At 42.7% G+C, this 16,344-nt stretch overlaps 1 protein-coding gene across 2 annotated transcripts in view; it reads left to right on the forward strand.

Moving 5' to 3' along the window:
- The window catches only part of ABCC4 (ATP binding cassette subfamily C member 4), a 190,059-nt gene that overhangs the window by 53,411 nt on the left and 120,304 nt on the right, over positions 1-16,344 (forward strand). For both annotated transcript variants that reach the window (XM_032496772.1, XM_032496773.1), the window contains 3 exons: positions 13,486-13,575; positions 14,591-14,754; positions 15,953-16,078. In XM_032496772.1, the coding sequence (XP_032352663.1) occupies positions 13,486-13,575; positions 14,591-14,754; positions 15,953-16,078 (380 nt within the window). The remainder of the gene's footprint in view (positions 1-13,485; positions 13,576-14,590; positions 14,755-15,952; positions 16,079-16,344) is intronic.

The raw sequence follows: 16,344 nt of genomic DNA on the forward strand, positions 1-16,344 counted from the left end.
GTCCTCTGTAGGAAATGGAGCCTGATGTTAAAAAAAAAAAATCTATGCATTGAGCATGCCATGTGCCCAGGGTGAGAAAGGAAGGGATTGCCGCCTGCAGCGCACCCCCTCCCCTCTATGGGGGCCTGTCTACCCAAGCCCCCCAACCCATCCCTCTGAATTTGCTCCTTGGATTGTGGAAAGGCAGTTGATGGAAAACTTTGCTGGTGTTTCAGCCAGTGGATTTCATGTTCATAGTTCTCAGAACTTCTGTTTTTATTTAAAGCTAATTCTGTTTTGGTCTAGATGCAATATTGCTTTATGTTTACACTGGACAATATGAATTGGCAGCTGTTCAGTTGATGTGGGCTTACAGAACCGGCAAGTTCATATGATTCAATCTAACATCGTGCTAGTCTCTGGTCATACTTCCCTTCTGAAAGTATCGAGGGACTAGTGTCTTGAGGGTACTGGTAAAGTGAAAGTAGCAGTATGGTATTTATAGAAACAGTGACTCCCTGGAAGCATATGATACTTTGTTGGACTGTTCTGATATATTCTAACTCTCTGATAAAATCAGAATGAAACTAGTAATGCTTCTCACACTGTTTAACACTGTTAAACACACTTTTTTTTTCTCCATTTCTCTTTTATTTCTGATATAAACTTGAGTCGGACCTGTGCATTTTATAAGAAGTTAATCCCATTAAGGGACAATTGGTCAGCATTCTAGTTTTCTGGGGAAAGAGTTAAGAGGAGCCGGTGGGTACAGGTTTAATTTTCTGTGGGTAGGAGTTTGAGCTAACAAAGCAGGTTAAGGAAGGCACGCTGTTGTGGTTTAGATTTCTTCAAAGGGGGCGTTCCTGCTGCTGGAGTTACATGTGTCAGTGTCATTCTACCAGCTGATAATAGTCTGCTCTGTGGGGCTGCAGTGCAAACTGGAAGGGTACGCTTAGCTCAGTGGTTCCCAAACTGCTGTAAGTTGGGTTCATGTGGAGAAAATTTTAAAACAACACTGATTTCCTGGGCGCATTCCCCAGACATCCCATTTTAATTGGTATAGGGGGAGTTAGCAATTTTTTTTATGCCTTATAACCAAGATCTTTCAGTACATAGGGGTAGCATGAAGGTTGCAAGTTTCACTTCTGTCAGTGGCGAATACCCTTTGAAATGGTAGTTGTAAAACCTCAGGGATGCTTGCCCTTCATCAGTGCTTCTGTGTCTCAGATTCTGGGCTGGAAATCTGGTGTGCAATGAACGCTCATTTTTTGAGTCAGGTGCACAGTTACTTTGTAGAGGACCCCGTGGCAGGTCAGTTAGGGTAGAGACTGTGAGCATGGACTCTGCCGAGCACCTGGGACAGAGACATTAAATTCAGGAGGGTAGAGACATAGCAAGACTCTACTGTGACTGCTTTGGTATGAATTCTAGGTTTTTTCATCTTTGTAGATATTTGCCTTAGGCAAACTGCTCTGAGCTTAAATTTCCTCATTTGCAATTTTACCCAATTCTCCTGGTTGTGGTGAGGATTAAATGAGTCAATCTGTGCAAAGCATTTAACACAGTGCCTGGCACTTAGTGTTCAGGCTCTCCTGCCAAGCTCATTATTGGCACTCAGTCACAGGATGCTCGAGTACGTATCATTAAATGAAATAGCAGCTTGGGTGCTAAGTGCTGCACTTGTGTACGTTCTTAATGGTTTAGGGAAGGATCCCACTGATTGGTGAGGGGTGTGTGGGTGTGCAGGGGGCATTCGTGCATTGAACAATGTTGAGATGGAAAAGCTATAACAGTTTATGTGGAAAATGGTAGGAGCACAGTTGGCATAAGAATTTTGGAGAGCATTCGGTCCTGAGTAAATCCAGAAGGGAATATTGGGACTAGGGGATGGAGGACCTACATATGAAGTTCAGGTCCTTGGATTTATTTACTTGGCAGAAGGGAGCCCCTGAAAATTGTTTAGGCAGGTAGTGAAGGACCAGAGCGGTGATGTAGGATGATGTGATGTGTCTGAGGCCTACTACGTGGGGCTACATGTGAAGCGGCCTGGGGCCCAGATGGAGATAATGAGTGGAAAGGAGATCAGCTCTGGGAGGTGCAGGCTTAGTGTCTTCCAGGCCATTCATTCACTCACTCTTTCATTCATTCATTCATTCATTCATTCAGTCTTTAATAATTTGCCCATTTTGTGAGGCATTTAGTTCTCAGGAACTGCTGCTGATAATCCAACAAATGAGAGTTGTGAGCCATTGTGAGACAGTAACAGTTGTCTTATTTCATCTCATTGATGAACTGATCTGGTACAATAATGGGCAGAAATAAATGTTAGATAAAATAGCAAAATGAATTGGTATGTAGGCCTTTTAATGCCTTGTAATATTCATGAGAGAGGGGGGAGAGAACATTAGAAAGGAGTTTGCTCTGAGGGATTAGTTGAAGGGGAGGAGTGGCGGTTAGGAAATCATAGTTCTGATAGGAACCCGCAAAGCCAGTCAGTCTTGAAACTCAGGCAGTTTCTTAAGCATTGCTGCATTTCTTTACTATTACTCCAGAAACTTGGGCGGGGGCAGTACCCCCAAATAATGGGTGGTATCGTTTTTGCAGCTTCTTTTCCAATCTTTATCTAGCCTCACATATTCACAGTGTCAGTCTTATTATGTACAGAGCGTTGTCCAGCTTTATCACCGTGCTGACTTCACTCAACCGCCTCTCTGGCTGCGTTGATAATCCATCTAAAAGACTGCTTGTGTGTGCTTGTCTCAGGGTAAAAGCTGTCTAGGTCTGTGGCCTTACTTGGAATGTTTCTTTGGTCTGTGTGTTGGGCTGCATGTGCCAAAGTTACCTTCAGACGGAGGTTTTGTTTAATCTCCTATGGGTGGCTAAGTATGGCAGCGCACTGTTCCACCGAGCTCTGCAGTCTCGTAGTGGCATTGTGAGTAGTGCCCCCTGGAGGTGGGTTGTGTGTGACCTGGGGTAGTAGGTGTTTACTAGCTAGCCAGTTTCAAAGCAAACTGGCAATACTTGCTTCCTTTCAAAAATTCCCAAACTATGTATATAAAGCAGAGACACCAGAGAGACCACACTGTCCAACTAAAGACCACTCTCTGGAGCAGTGATTCTCACTGCCCCAGGGATATTTCATATCTTCTGGAGACATTACTGGTTGTTACAACTAGTAAGGTGCCACTGGCATCTGATGGGTGGAGGTGGCCTCAGATGCTGTTCACTATGCTACAGTGTGCAGGGTAGATAGATGTCCCTACTCATATATAGAATAGGTTTTTATTAGCCTCCTCCACCCATCAGATGCCAGCAGCACCTTGCTCTATACCAAGCTTGTTAATGATGTAGTAATGCGGTTTCTCCCCTCCACTGGGCAAGAACTCCAGCGATCCTGCTGTGCTCAAGCTTCTGTGTCTATGTTCGTGACGCCGCAGCACCAGCTCGCTGGTCACCCCTGGGCCGCCTGGACCTGGGCCTTTGCAACCCTATTCGCTAAGCCCTTGCAGCAGCACCCCTGACCTTCCCCGAGGCTTGGTCCCCCAGCCGAGAGCTGGGGCAGTAGTGGTGTTCATCTTGGGAGTGTCCCTTCTCCCGAGGATGAGCCGTGCCCTGCATGCCATCCAGTGTCCAGTCAAGTGGTTCCTATGGCAGAGCTGGAGGCAGGGCTGTCCCACTGTCAGTTGCTCAGCCACTTTGCAGAGCAGATGTCTCGTCGCTGCTTTTAATAGCTGGGTATTTATGAGCCTGGCAGCTGGGAGCTCTGTGTACAGTATAGGGCGTGGTTGTTTGAGCTGCAGTACAAACATCTCGCTAAACAGATGAAGGATGAGGGTGTATGCTAGGCTCCGGTTCATCAAATTCTGGCACGAGTCACTTGTGCTTGGTAAAACCCAGAACCTCAGTCTAATCCCAGACCTACTCTACTCCCTTGGATTTTTTTAAGGAAAGTCTGTGCACTTAACCTGTGCCTCAAGGATTCTTAGCATCATGAAAGCTTAGGAAACATTGGACTAGCGAATGGTGAAGGGAGCATAAACTGGAGCAGGGGGAGGCTGGTGCCTCCTTGGAAAGGGCAGGGGCAGTGTGAACACCTCCTTTCCCTGGGATTTATGCCGAAATCTTGAGTCATATTTATTTTTAAAACCTTTAATTAGTTAAGCAGTTTTCTTATTTGTTTGAATATATTCTTATTTTTCCCTTCTATTAAAATATTTCTCTAGGTTTAGAATTTTGGGTTGGTGGTTATTTGCTTTCAGGTCTTCAAAGGTAATTGTTTTTTAATTAAGTTTATTTATTTTTTGTTTTAATGGCAGTACTGAGGATTGAACCCAGGACCTCGTGCATGCTAAGCATGTGCTCCACCACTGAGCTATACCTTCCCCTCTGTAATTGTTCTTTAAATTACCAAAACAGTTTTTTTTCTAACTATGGTAATCAAACCACAGAATTGACTATGCTTACCATTTCTGAGTGTACAATTCAGTGATTTGTAAGTACATTTATGTTGTGCAACCATCACCCCTCATCTCCAGAACACTTTCCATCTTGTAAAATTGGAATTTTGCGCCCATCAAACGGCTTCCCATTCTACTTTCTCTCTCTGTGGGATCCTACAGGAGCTGTCCTGGGGTGACTGGCTTATTTCAGTTTGCATAATATCCTCAAGGCTCACCTAATTCTTTGAGAAGAGAGAGGTCATACATTCTCAGCGTTCATTGGAAAAAATTAACCATTCACCCTGATCCTCAGCTGTGGTGATGAATTTAGCTCTGGTGATGAATTTAGCTGCGGAGAGAAGGGAAGGCACGCCCTCTGGCTGCCTCTCTGAGCCCGTGGCTCTGCCTTGGCCCTGTTTTGAAGTCCTCATCTCCTCCTCCCTCCTCCCTCTGGGACTCATTACCTGAACTTCCCTGGTCATTGTCTTTGCTCAGTATCTCTGGGACTTTACAGCTGTGGGCACCCGGCTGCTGTTTGGTTTGCTCCACTCCAGTATGTAGGAAAACGTGGGATTTAGGAAGATGGAATTTGGAAAAAGTGTGAGAGAGGAGCTTTTCCTCATGGTTCTTCGTATTTTTCTCCTAATTCCTTCATAAGCATCAATGAGAAGAATTAAGGCATCACTCACTGCTCTTGATCTGTTTGGTTATAAAAATGTAGGTTGTGAATGAATCATTCTTTAGGCAGCATCTTTAAGTATTGTCTTTTAATCCCCCCCACCCCATTCTGCTACACAGATGTCTTCATTTCCTGAAAGCATCCAAGCTGGTGTTTTAGGGGAGGAGTAATGCGACTAGTTTTGCAATATCACAAAAGTACACACTGTTGGTTACTTCAGGTTTGTGGCTTATCCAGGCTCCGCGAGTTCAGTACTTTGATAAACATACACCATTAGGAAAAAGGAAAATTCGCACCTTGTAAAATACGCTCCTTTTGACAACTTCTCAGTACAATTACATACCCTGGGGGAGTTTGTCGCGGGCATATTCCCTCTTGTCCTCTTTTGGTCTGAAAGAAGGCACGTGATAAAATAATTGGATTGCAGACACTGACTGGTATATATAAAATAGATGAACAGGTTTATTCTGTAACGCACAGGGAAATATATTCAACATCTTGTAGCTCATGGTGAAAAAGAGTATGAAAATGAATATATGCATATTCATGTATGACTGAAGAATTGTGCTGTACACCAGAAATTGACACAACATTGTAAACTGGCTATACCTCAGTAAAAAAAATTAAAAATAATTGGAAACTTCATTACAGGCAAAAACGGTTCTTAGTATAGTTGCTATAAAAGACTTAACATACGGCCTCCTATATGAAGTTTTATGACTGAGCATGTCAGTTTTGAGAAGATAGATTTATAGAAATGTATATTTTCGAAATTGGGAAAAATGAAACATTTTAAAAGATGTTGATAGAAGCCATTTTTTCTCCTTTCTTTGGGGGGGTGAAGTTCATTTATATTCTCATTAAGATTATCTTCTAAAATTTGTATTTGTGTATATTCTGGGTCGCCTTCTTCTCCCCGCTGTGGGCTTTTCACACCCTGCCTGCTTTTCCTTCTTCCTGTTGCCTGCCCGCCCGCTCACCTTTGCTGCAGCTACTCTCCGGTGCTCATTTATCTTTCCCTCTCTTGATCAGCAAACCAGTAAGACAGGGCTTCTCTTTCAAATGAAGCAGTTGGTGGTGAGGAGGGTCTGGGGGTGAGGGGTTGGGTTTTGCAGTCATTATCTGGGGATGTGACCTCCCTTTGAACATCGACCATGAAATTTCCTTACGTGTTCTTTGCATTGATACCATGGACTTTGTTAAGTTGGAGTTAAGTTTCCTAGAACAATGTATGTTGACTACACCCGCCCCATGGAAACACCTATTTTTAGTTCCTTGATTCACATTTTCTGGAATGTTTCCAAGGACCTGGGGCACTTCCTGCCCCCCACGGTGAGGAGTGGTGTTTTGCATGTTGTGTGGTCCAGCAGCAAACAGCTGGGCATTCTGTGTGGCGGTTGTCAGATAGGGGCCTGGCCATGTTCTGCTTGTCACCTTGCTGGAGTGCTAGGGCCCGGGCGGGGGTAGTTACTAGGGCATCAGAGAGGCCAGCCTCAGGGACTCGGCCGAGAGGGGATCAGGTCAGGGAATGTGGAGAAACTCCTCCTGAGGAAGCCACTGTGGTTCTCGGGTCCACAGCGTGGCCCTGGGGTCCTCACACTCGGAGGCATCCTTGTCATTTCTGTGCATGGCTTTCTGGGCTCTAGTGGGTCACAGTGGTGTAAAGGTAAAAGGTGGCTATCAGAATTCAAATGAAAGTTAATGGTACTTCCAGGAGATAAATGCGTAGCGCTTTAGAATAGATGTCCTAGGTTTGGTGTCAGCCATGGAAAATCAGGCCCACGATGCCTCCACTGCCCCACCAAAAAAAAAAAAAAAAAAAAAAAAAAGCCAGTGGAATTGTCGGATCAGAGAACAGCAGGGGGAAGATATAGCTCAAGTGGTAGAGCACATGCCATGGCATGCACTAGTTCCTGGGTTCAATCCCCTGTACCTCCTCTAAAAATAAATAAATAAACAAACAAACAAACCTAATTACCTCCACCCAAAAATTAAAAAAAAAAAAAAAAAGAAGATCAGAGAACGGCAGGTTGTTGACCTTGTATGGACTGTGTTTTTCATTTCCCTGAATCTGTTTTTTTCCTACAGAACCATAGAGGAAATCCAGTTAGTTTTGCAGAGGTCACCCATCATGCTCACGGGGACGGAAGGTAATAAATAGGCAGCTTGTGGGTCCTCCCCTCAGAAGTGGAGATTAATCGCTTTAGATCGTGCAGTCATGAAAGTAGGTGTGACAGCATTGCTAAGCAACTCTGGGCAACGATATGGGAAAAATACAGCAATTTTCTGCTTCGGGTGAGCTAACCATAGTTGCCTGTTGGAGTCATAGCCAGTGTACCTAGAAACTGCATCATCCCACAGGCTCAACTCCGGGGGAAGGGCCACAGACCAGGAAGTAAGTCAGAAATGCAAAACAAGTGACACACTTGCTTGTTTTCTGTTCTGAAGGCCTTTTAGAGCCTGCTTACTCGGACTCAAAATAGTATGAAGCCGTATCTTAGTGCAGAAACAGCAGTATGCAATGGTGAGATAGTCTATTGAAGGGATGGCCTGATGGCAAGGGACAGGATAGAATTATAACATACGGAAAACCCCAAAAGCATGGCCGCTGGGGGGCTCTGTGCTGGAGAGGAGCCTCCACACACACTGAGGGGCACTGACGTTGGCTGAGAATCACGTCGGTGATGAGAAAATCTGCACCCTGAGGATGGTGCACTACAGTTTCACTCTCTGTGTTACAGGGCTGCTGAAGAAGGGTTTGGGGAGAGTTTCCACTCAAATGGAGATTAGAGTCTTAAAGGGTAGTACTTTTCACCAGTCCTGAAAACTCAATTCTGTGAAAAGAACGTTCTTTTTCTCTGTTCCTTTCATAGTGATATTTACGTGTGCACACTGGGGTTTTGTGTTTCATGTCTACTGATTTAAAATAATTGAGAAACAGTTTGTTTTTCAAGTGAATGACAAATATTCTTTTTTTTTTTAAACCTTTTTAAAATTGATGTATAGTCATTTTACAATGTTGTGTCAGTTTCTGGTGTGTGGACAAACATCTCATGCATTTATTGTTTTTAAAAAATTGAACAAATTAAGGTTTTGGCCTAGACTGTAGAGTTCTCTTATAACCCCATGTGTATTTTCATCACCCAGCCCCCCTTTCCCAGAGTAGGAACCAACCATAAGTGGATCCCTACTTAAATGGAATTTGCATTCCATAATTCATAATACTGTTCTTAATGGCCATGTGGATTCTATTGTAATCAGTAATTAGATATTTATTTTGTTTTATAATTTTTAGTAAGTTGATATTTAGATTGTTTTCTGGTTTGTATATATTAACAAACAGCAGTGTGATGAACCTGATTGAGGCTACACCTTTGGGGACATCCTTTATTTCTCAGGGTGTATACATTTGAAGCCTTTTAGTATACCAGATTTCCTTCTAGAGTTAACTGTTTAAATTCTATTAAAACAAGGTGTCCCCACACCCTTGCCAAGCATGGATGTTTTGAGGATTTTTGGATTTGAGTATTTGCAGATTTTCATTAGCCATTTGTGTTTTTCCTAAGTGGCTTTCCTGCACATATTCTTTGCCCTTTAAAAAAAAATGGTAGGCTTTTATAATTCTTTTGGTATTTACATGCTCTTGATTTATTAAAGAGATTAATTTTGGGTCTGTCATATATGGTGCAAATATTGTTTCTAGTTTGTTTTGTTTGCCTTTTATTGTTCTAATGGTGGAACTATTTTGTTTTCACAAGGAAAATTTAACCGAATAATATCCCTTTATAGCATGTCAACTTAAGCAAATAGAGAACCAAAACATTAGCATTAATTTGTATGTTGTTTTTCTCTATACTGGATGTGAATAGTTTTTGACTGTAACACATACATGTTATTAGAGCAAATTTTAGTTTTCTGCATTAATGAGGAACAGTGGTAACTTTGCTTTATTAAAAAAAAAGAGTGCCTATTCTCTGTCAGGTGTGAAGAGTTTCAGCTTATTTTCTTATCTGCAAAATAGGAATAATTTTTACTTTGTAGGGTTGTTTCCTATTCAGCGTCTGATACGCAGTATCTGCTCAGTAAATGGTAGCTAATTTTATGATCATGATGACATGAATGAATGCAACAGTTCTGTGCACTCAGCTAGCTGATAGCTCCTGAGGGCAACAGAGATGACATTGATTACTCATATTTCTTATTTCCCTTCTGATATTTTTTTGTGGCCCATAGTTATTTAGAAATGTATGGTTAATTTCCAAGTAGTTGGCTTTTAAGAGATATCTTACTGATTTCTAATTTAATTCTTTTGTCAACAGAGAATGTTCTTTGTAACATTTTTACATTTAGAAACTTATTGAGATTTATTTTATGGCCCCAGCATATGGTCTATGTTGGTGAACTTACAATGTGTACTTGAAAAAATTGTCCTACAATTGTGTGTGGTGGTCCATCACTGTCAGTTAGATTAAATTGGTTACTTACTATCTAAATCTTCTGTATCCTTATTGATTTACTTTTGGTCTACTTGTAATAATTACTGAGAAGAAGGATGTTGAAATCTCCTGTTATGATTGAGGGGTTTTCTGATTTTTCTCCATAGTTCTGTCTTTTTTTGTCCTATATATGTTGAAGCTCTGTAATTAGATCCATACACACTTAGGAGTGGTGAATTGACCACCATATTATTATGAAATGTACCTCTTAATCTCTGGTAATTTAATTCCTTGTCTCAAAATCAACATTATCTGATGATAATAATATAGCCACACCTGGCTTCTTGTGCCTACTGTTTGCCTGGCATATCTTTTCCCTTCCTTTTACTTTATTTAAATTGAATCTCACATGTACAGCAGGCTGGGTCTTTCTTTTCTTAATCCTATGTGACAGTCTCTGGCTTCTAATTGGAGTGTTAGTCTCTGCATTAAGTGTAAATACTGATGTGATTGGGTTTAAGCCTTTCACTTTACTACTTTCTATTTTGTTTCACCTGCTTTTGTTCTTTTTTTCTACTCGGACTTATTTCAGTCAGTTAGCTATATTTTAGTACTCCATTTTGAAATTCCTTTGCTTTTTAGCATTATCTCCTGTATTTTTAATGTTGCTTTAGGGATTAAAATAGGCATCTTATTACAGTCTTTTATTGTAAGTTAATATTGGGACACTTTACATAAAATATAAGAAACATAGTAGTAACATTCTATTGCTGTTCCTAGTCCCTTGTGCTATTGTTGTTTACACGTTTTTACATCTACATACACAATGCAGTGTTAACCTTTTTTTTTTTTTTTTTTTTTTTTTTTTTGCTTTAAGCAGCCGTTTTTCAAATAAATTAAAAAGAAAGATAGAATTTGTGTTTACTTACTTATTTGCCAGTTTGGTTTTTCGTAATTTTTGTACATCTATGCCTTTCTACCTGGTCCTGTTTCCCTTTAGCTTAAGAAGAACATCTTTTATACTTTCTTATCCGCTGAAAGTCTCTCAGACTTTGTTTACCTGAGAATGTCATAATATCACCCTCATCATTTGAAGGACATTTTTGTTGGTTATAGAATTCTGCTATTTTCTTTTCAGCACTCTCAGCACTTCTTTTCTTCACTGTCTCCTTTTCTCCTTTTTTAAAATTGAGGTAAAATTGACATATAGCATGTTAGTTACAGGCATGCAGCATAATGATTCAGTATTTGTGCATACTGCAAAATGATCACCGCAGAAAGTCTAGTGAACATCCATCAGCACACATAGTTACAGAATGTTATTTTCCTTTGGTAAATGCTCTGTTTCTTGTCTCCATGGATTCTGGTAAGTCAGCTTGCTGTTGTATTGTTGTTCCTCTATAGGTAATGTGCCATAGGCACATCCTTGGGGGTTGCTGTCATTCTTAGGTATGCATGTTAATATTTTCTACCAAACTTGGAACATTTTGAACCATTATTCCTTCAAATATATATTTTTTTCTTCCCTATTTTGTCATCCAATTACGGGTGCTTCAGGGCTTGTGTTCTCCATTGAACCCTTAGGCTTTTTTCAATCCATCTTGCACTCAGTCTCTGTTTTCTGTTTGTTCATTAGATTGTAAGCTAAAAGAAAGCTTAATGAATCTGGGCGCAGATAAATGGGATTATCTGCTATTAAAAGTCATCTAGTGAATTTTTCAGGTTGTACTTTTTTACTTCTGTTATTCCCATTTGGCTCTTTTTGATGATATCCATCTGTCCTGAAATTGCCCATTCATTCACTGTTACAACCATATTTTGTTTCATTTTTCAATTTTATTGCGTAGAATTGTCACAATTTGACTGCACATATACAAGATACTGCATGCAAGCACATATACACAATACACCCCACATACTTTTTTTCAGTTTACATACAAGTACTGCTCATTGTTTCCAAGAATGTACAGAGCTTCAGCTTTCCAGACTTGCATAGTTATCAGAGGAGTAAAACCAACCACAAAATAAGAATCAATTAAAAAAGACACATACACCCCACTATTAATAGCAACACTATTTATAATTACCAAGATATGGAAGCATCCCAAGTGCACATCAATACATGAATGGATAAAGAAGATGCAGCATTTGTATGTAATGGAACACAACTCACCCACAAGGAAGAAGGATATTCTGCCATTTGCAGCCCCTCACTCACCCTCCTCTTTCTTCACTTCAAAATCCAGAACTCTACAACTGGCACAAACATTCCCATTGCATCAAAAGCAACAAAACAGCCAGAAACAAAGCTAATCAAGGAAGCCACCTACACTCTTAAAACTGAAACACTGATGAAGGAACATAGTTGTTTATAGTTCTTGTCTACTAATTCCAAATCTGGATCATCTTAGGGTCCACTTGTATTTTTCCCTCTTGATTATGGGTACAGCTTTCTTCTTTGCGTGTCTAATAATTGTCTTATTATGTTGGATGTTGTGAAGGATACATTATAGGGAGTCTGGATGAAAAGGCGTTGAGTTTGGTCCTTATGGGCAATTCCCGGTAGATTGATCCTGGCAGAACTGGTTCATTTGTTCTCTGTCTGTCTGTGTGTCTCGGGCAGTTATTTCCATTGTGAACTTAGTCCAAGCGTATGGCTCTTACTCTGGAGTGTGATTTTACTGTGGCCTTCCTGGCACTTCAGCTGAATGAACGTCTGAGGAGCTTATGAAGATCTCCTTTTTCTAGTTGGACAGAAGCTGCAGTGTCTACGGGCGCTGCATGACATCTCCGAGGCCTCACGGGGTCCCCGTTGCTCACGGGCAGTGAAGCTCTTGCAAAGTACCCTTGGGAAATCCCCATAAAAACTTCTACCTCTGTCAGAGGTCCTACCCTCTGTTACTCCTGCCCACAAATTCCAGACGTTAATGCAACTTGGAGCAGCCATCTCTTCCTCTTCAGTTCAGTCAAATCGCAGTTGTCTTCAGGTAGACGATGCCCCCAGGGAGAAAGCCAGTCCAGTCCCAGGGCTCACATCTCGTACGTTACTTGGACATGGAAAAAACAGCCACTGTTCTGTGTTGCCTTCCGAAGTCTTTGGCTGTTTCCCAGCCCACCTTTTAGCCAGATTTTGGGTGTTTACCCAGCTGTCTCCACATTTTCCCTGTCCGATTCCCTGCGTGGGTTCCTCTCACCCACAGTGCCCTTCCTTTCTCTCCATAAATTTTCTCTTCTTCATCATCCACACTCGGTCCTTCCCGCAGTGTCACGGCTCAGCTGAAACCTTCCCCAGTTCCCTGCGCTGGTGTATCTACTACTGTTCAGTTCACACTTGAATTACAGGTGTTGGTACATGTCTTATCCCATCTCCAAAGACAGAAAGACGTGACTCATCAGCCATTTTGTCTCCTGGAGCACCATGGTGTTCTCCACATAATGGATAATAAATATTTGGCAGTTCGTTCTTATAGGAATCATGGTCTTATGCACAGTGAGGAGTGATTTCCATTCAAAGAATGAGAGAATTGAGACCAGAGTGCTTCAGTGACATCACACCCAGAATTAATGATTGATTTACAGATTGACAGTGTAAATCCCCTAATTTCTTTCTGCAAGGCAGCCTTGCATCTCTCATCGAATTTAACTCCAAATATGTTAGTTGGCTCCGATGTATAAACCTCCCTCCCTTTATACTCCGGGCATGTCCGAATTCATCAAAAAATGGGGGGATTTTGCTTCTACCTTCTATCCTCCCTCTGCAGCTCTTGTGGGGCGTGGCTGCGGCCACACGGAGGAGTTGAAGGCTGAATGTGGGTCTCCACTGTCAGGGGTCATCCTGCTTGTCCTGACACCACTCAAGACCCTGTGAAAATGTGTTCCATTTTGCTCCGTTCTAAGAATGACTTGGTGGTACCGTAGGAATCCAATATTCTGTTTCCCTTTCTCATTCCAGGCGCTTCGCCTGAGTAACGTGGCCATGGGGAAGACCACCACAGGCCAGATAGTTAACCTGCTGTCCAACGATGTGAACAAGTTTGATCAGGTAAGCTGCCCCTAAGGGATCCTCTTTCTTTTACCACCTTCTTCCTTGGTTTAGCTCATCAGGTGCCAGTGTCCTTCCGTTGAGGACAGAAGGCAAGGGTTCTTTTTATCCAGTGCTCATTGCTTTTGTGTTCAGATTAAATGCAATAATGTGTATTGTTCTGTGCATGAGAGTTTCGTTTTTCTAATGTTGCCTGTGACATAACTTCAGTAATAAATAGGCAGCTGTGTTCTTGCCCAGCTTGGTTAGTGTACCCGAGGGTCCTCCTGGGTGGTCCTCTTGGCTCGCGGTGTCAGTGTTGCTGCCTGAACTGTCTAACTTCTCTAGATGATGGGCACCTGGTGGGCACGGATCGTCCTTCTCCCTGAGCCCTGCACAGTGCCTGCTGCACAAGCAGCCTTTGATCAGTGATGCCAATGGGTGGTCCCTAGCCAGGAGCAACCTACTCTGCTGTCTCACACTCTTAACTCATGAATAGATCACATTATCCAGAAGATTGTAGCTGTTGGTCCGATCAGTATTGCTGTAGACACTTCTGTCTCAGTTTCATCAAACATGAGGTCAAGCCCCTGCTCAGCTTCGGGGATGAATAGGCTTAGTTTCTGCCCTGGAGAAGCCACAGCTTGTCCGGGAGATACACACAGAAGTAATTACTGGACAGTGTGGTGTGTACCGTAATACAGGCTTTCCTAGCGTGCTGGGTAGCCCCAGGGGAGGGGGTGCTGAATGTTGGGGCAGAGAGAACTTGGGGGAGCCCTGAGTTCATCTAGACAAAATCGAGACCAATGTCGTGGGTCTGGTTCTCCCTGGACGTCCCTGAAGCCGACCCTGTGCTCCCGGAACAGCGTCGTCTGTGGTGGGTGCTCGGATTTCTGCTTCAGTGGCTTTGAAACCCACAGTAGTCATTTCTGTTCGGGCTCCTTTCTGTTCCTTCAGAGCCGGTTGCTTCTATCCTGTGTCCTTAATGAATTTGTTTTGACACAGTTCTAAGAAGGCTTTGTCTTTTTCTTTTAAGGTAACGATCTTCTTGCACTTTCTGTGGGCAGGGCCACTGCAGGCTGTGCTAGTGACCGTCCTGCTCTGGATGGAAGTAGGAATTTCGTGTCTTGCCGGGATGGCAATCCTAATTATTCTTCTGCCTTTGCAAAGCTGCATTGGGAAGTTGTTTTCATCACTCCGGTAAGAGAAACACTGGTTTAAAAAATAGGTGATGTGTATTTGGTCACAGGCACAGTCTTCTTAACGCTTATGTTCAAATCTAAAACAAATGCCTCCAGTGATGCCTGCTTTGCGCGCTGTAGACCCTTCCGGCTTAGCCGGGGGCGGCTCCAGCCTCATGCCGGGGGCTGATCTCGAGGCGAGGAACGGGAAGGCATGCGCCAGCTCCCCCGGCACCAGACCTCAATGCATGTTGTGTCCTTAGGCAGGATTTACCGATGTTGAAGTGATTTAAACGTTATTAAAAATAATAATCTTACAGGCCCATTTCTAGCTGCATATGTTTTTGTTAAACTTTGCGTGAGGGCCATCTTCAGGTGTTACATGTTTACCTGTTGTTTTTTAATTCAGTGTTTTCAGTAAGTTATCAGCGTCCAAGGGCAAGATCAACCGTAACTATGTCTTTATAAAGGCCCCTGGTCCCAGCAGCACGTGTGATAGAGAAGTGTCTGGTGAGGAAGAGCCTGACGGTGATGAGGCAGGTCCAGAGGGTTGGAGGCGGGTCACTGTCCAGGGGTTCAGGTCATGGAGATGTTGTGCTGTTTGAAGTGCACTGAGACTTTTTTTCTTTTGGAGGGGGGGCCTTTTTTGTGTATGTGTGTATGTATTTATTTCCAGTGCCTTTATGCATAGCATTTTTCTCGACGTGGGGTTTCCTTTCCTCTCTTCGCCATGCAGATTTGCCATGCAGAGATGTTCCAATCCTTCGGGGCCCTATTCCAGTGCTGCTGGGTCTGTGGGGGATTTCTTGTTCTCGTTTCCTGGTGGCATGAACAGCTCCATCTTTCCTGTTCCCCAGCACTTGACTCCTGTTTTATGACATCACAGCCACTGTCCTGTTACATTCGGATGCCTTTCCGCCTTCCCTCCCCAGCCGTGACCTCCTGACGCAGACAGTTGGTATCTGACTCATTTCAGGCCCTCCTTAGCCGAGACCACAATTTCTCCAGATGACTTCTTGAATTGGACTGAACTGTTGGCCTACCTAATCGAAGTCCTTCTCTGCCTTTGTACTTTGAGTAGGGCCTGCCTGTGTTGTCAGCGCAAGAGCTGTAGGGGATCGTGTGAGCCCCGGTCCCTGCCTGTGTCTGCTGCTGCTGCTGCTAAGGGAATTGGACCGTGGTCACTGAGGCTCACCTCTCACGTGTGTCCCTTTCAGGAGTAAGACTGCAGCTTTCACAGACGTCAGGATCAGGACCATGAATGAAGTGATAACTGGCATCAGGATAATAAAAATGTATGCTTGGGAAAAGTCTTTTGCAGACCTCATCACTAATTTGAGAAGGTATGTTTATGTGTTTCTATGTATATCGCGCGCTAGTTTCGTGCTTTTTAAATTTCCTGTGTTTACTGAGTGACTTAGAAGTCTTACTAAGTTTTCACATTCAGGTGAATTTAAATACCATCCATCTACCCATTGCATATGACAATAGGGTTACGTGGAATAGTGGAGACGTCATTTTAACCTACTTCTTAAAGGAGTAAGTGTACATGCTTCTTCCTTGTATAGAAATGAACGTTCAAATGCTTAATACTACAGATCCTGAACAA

The sequence above is a fragment of the Camelus ferus genome, chromosome 14 (genome assembly GCF_009834535.1).
Source record: "Camelus ferus isolate YT-003-E chromosome 14, BCGSAC_Cfer_1.0, whole genome shotgun sequence".
Taxonomy (NCBI): Eukaryota; Metazoa; Chordata; class Mammalia; order Artiodactyla; family Camelidae; genus Camelus; species Camelus ferus.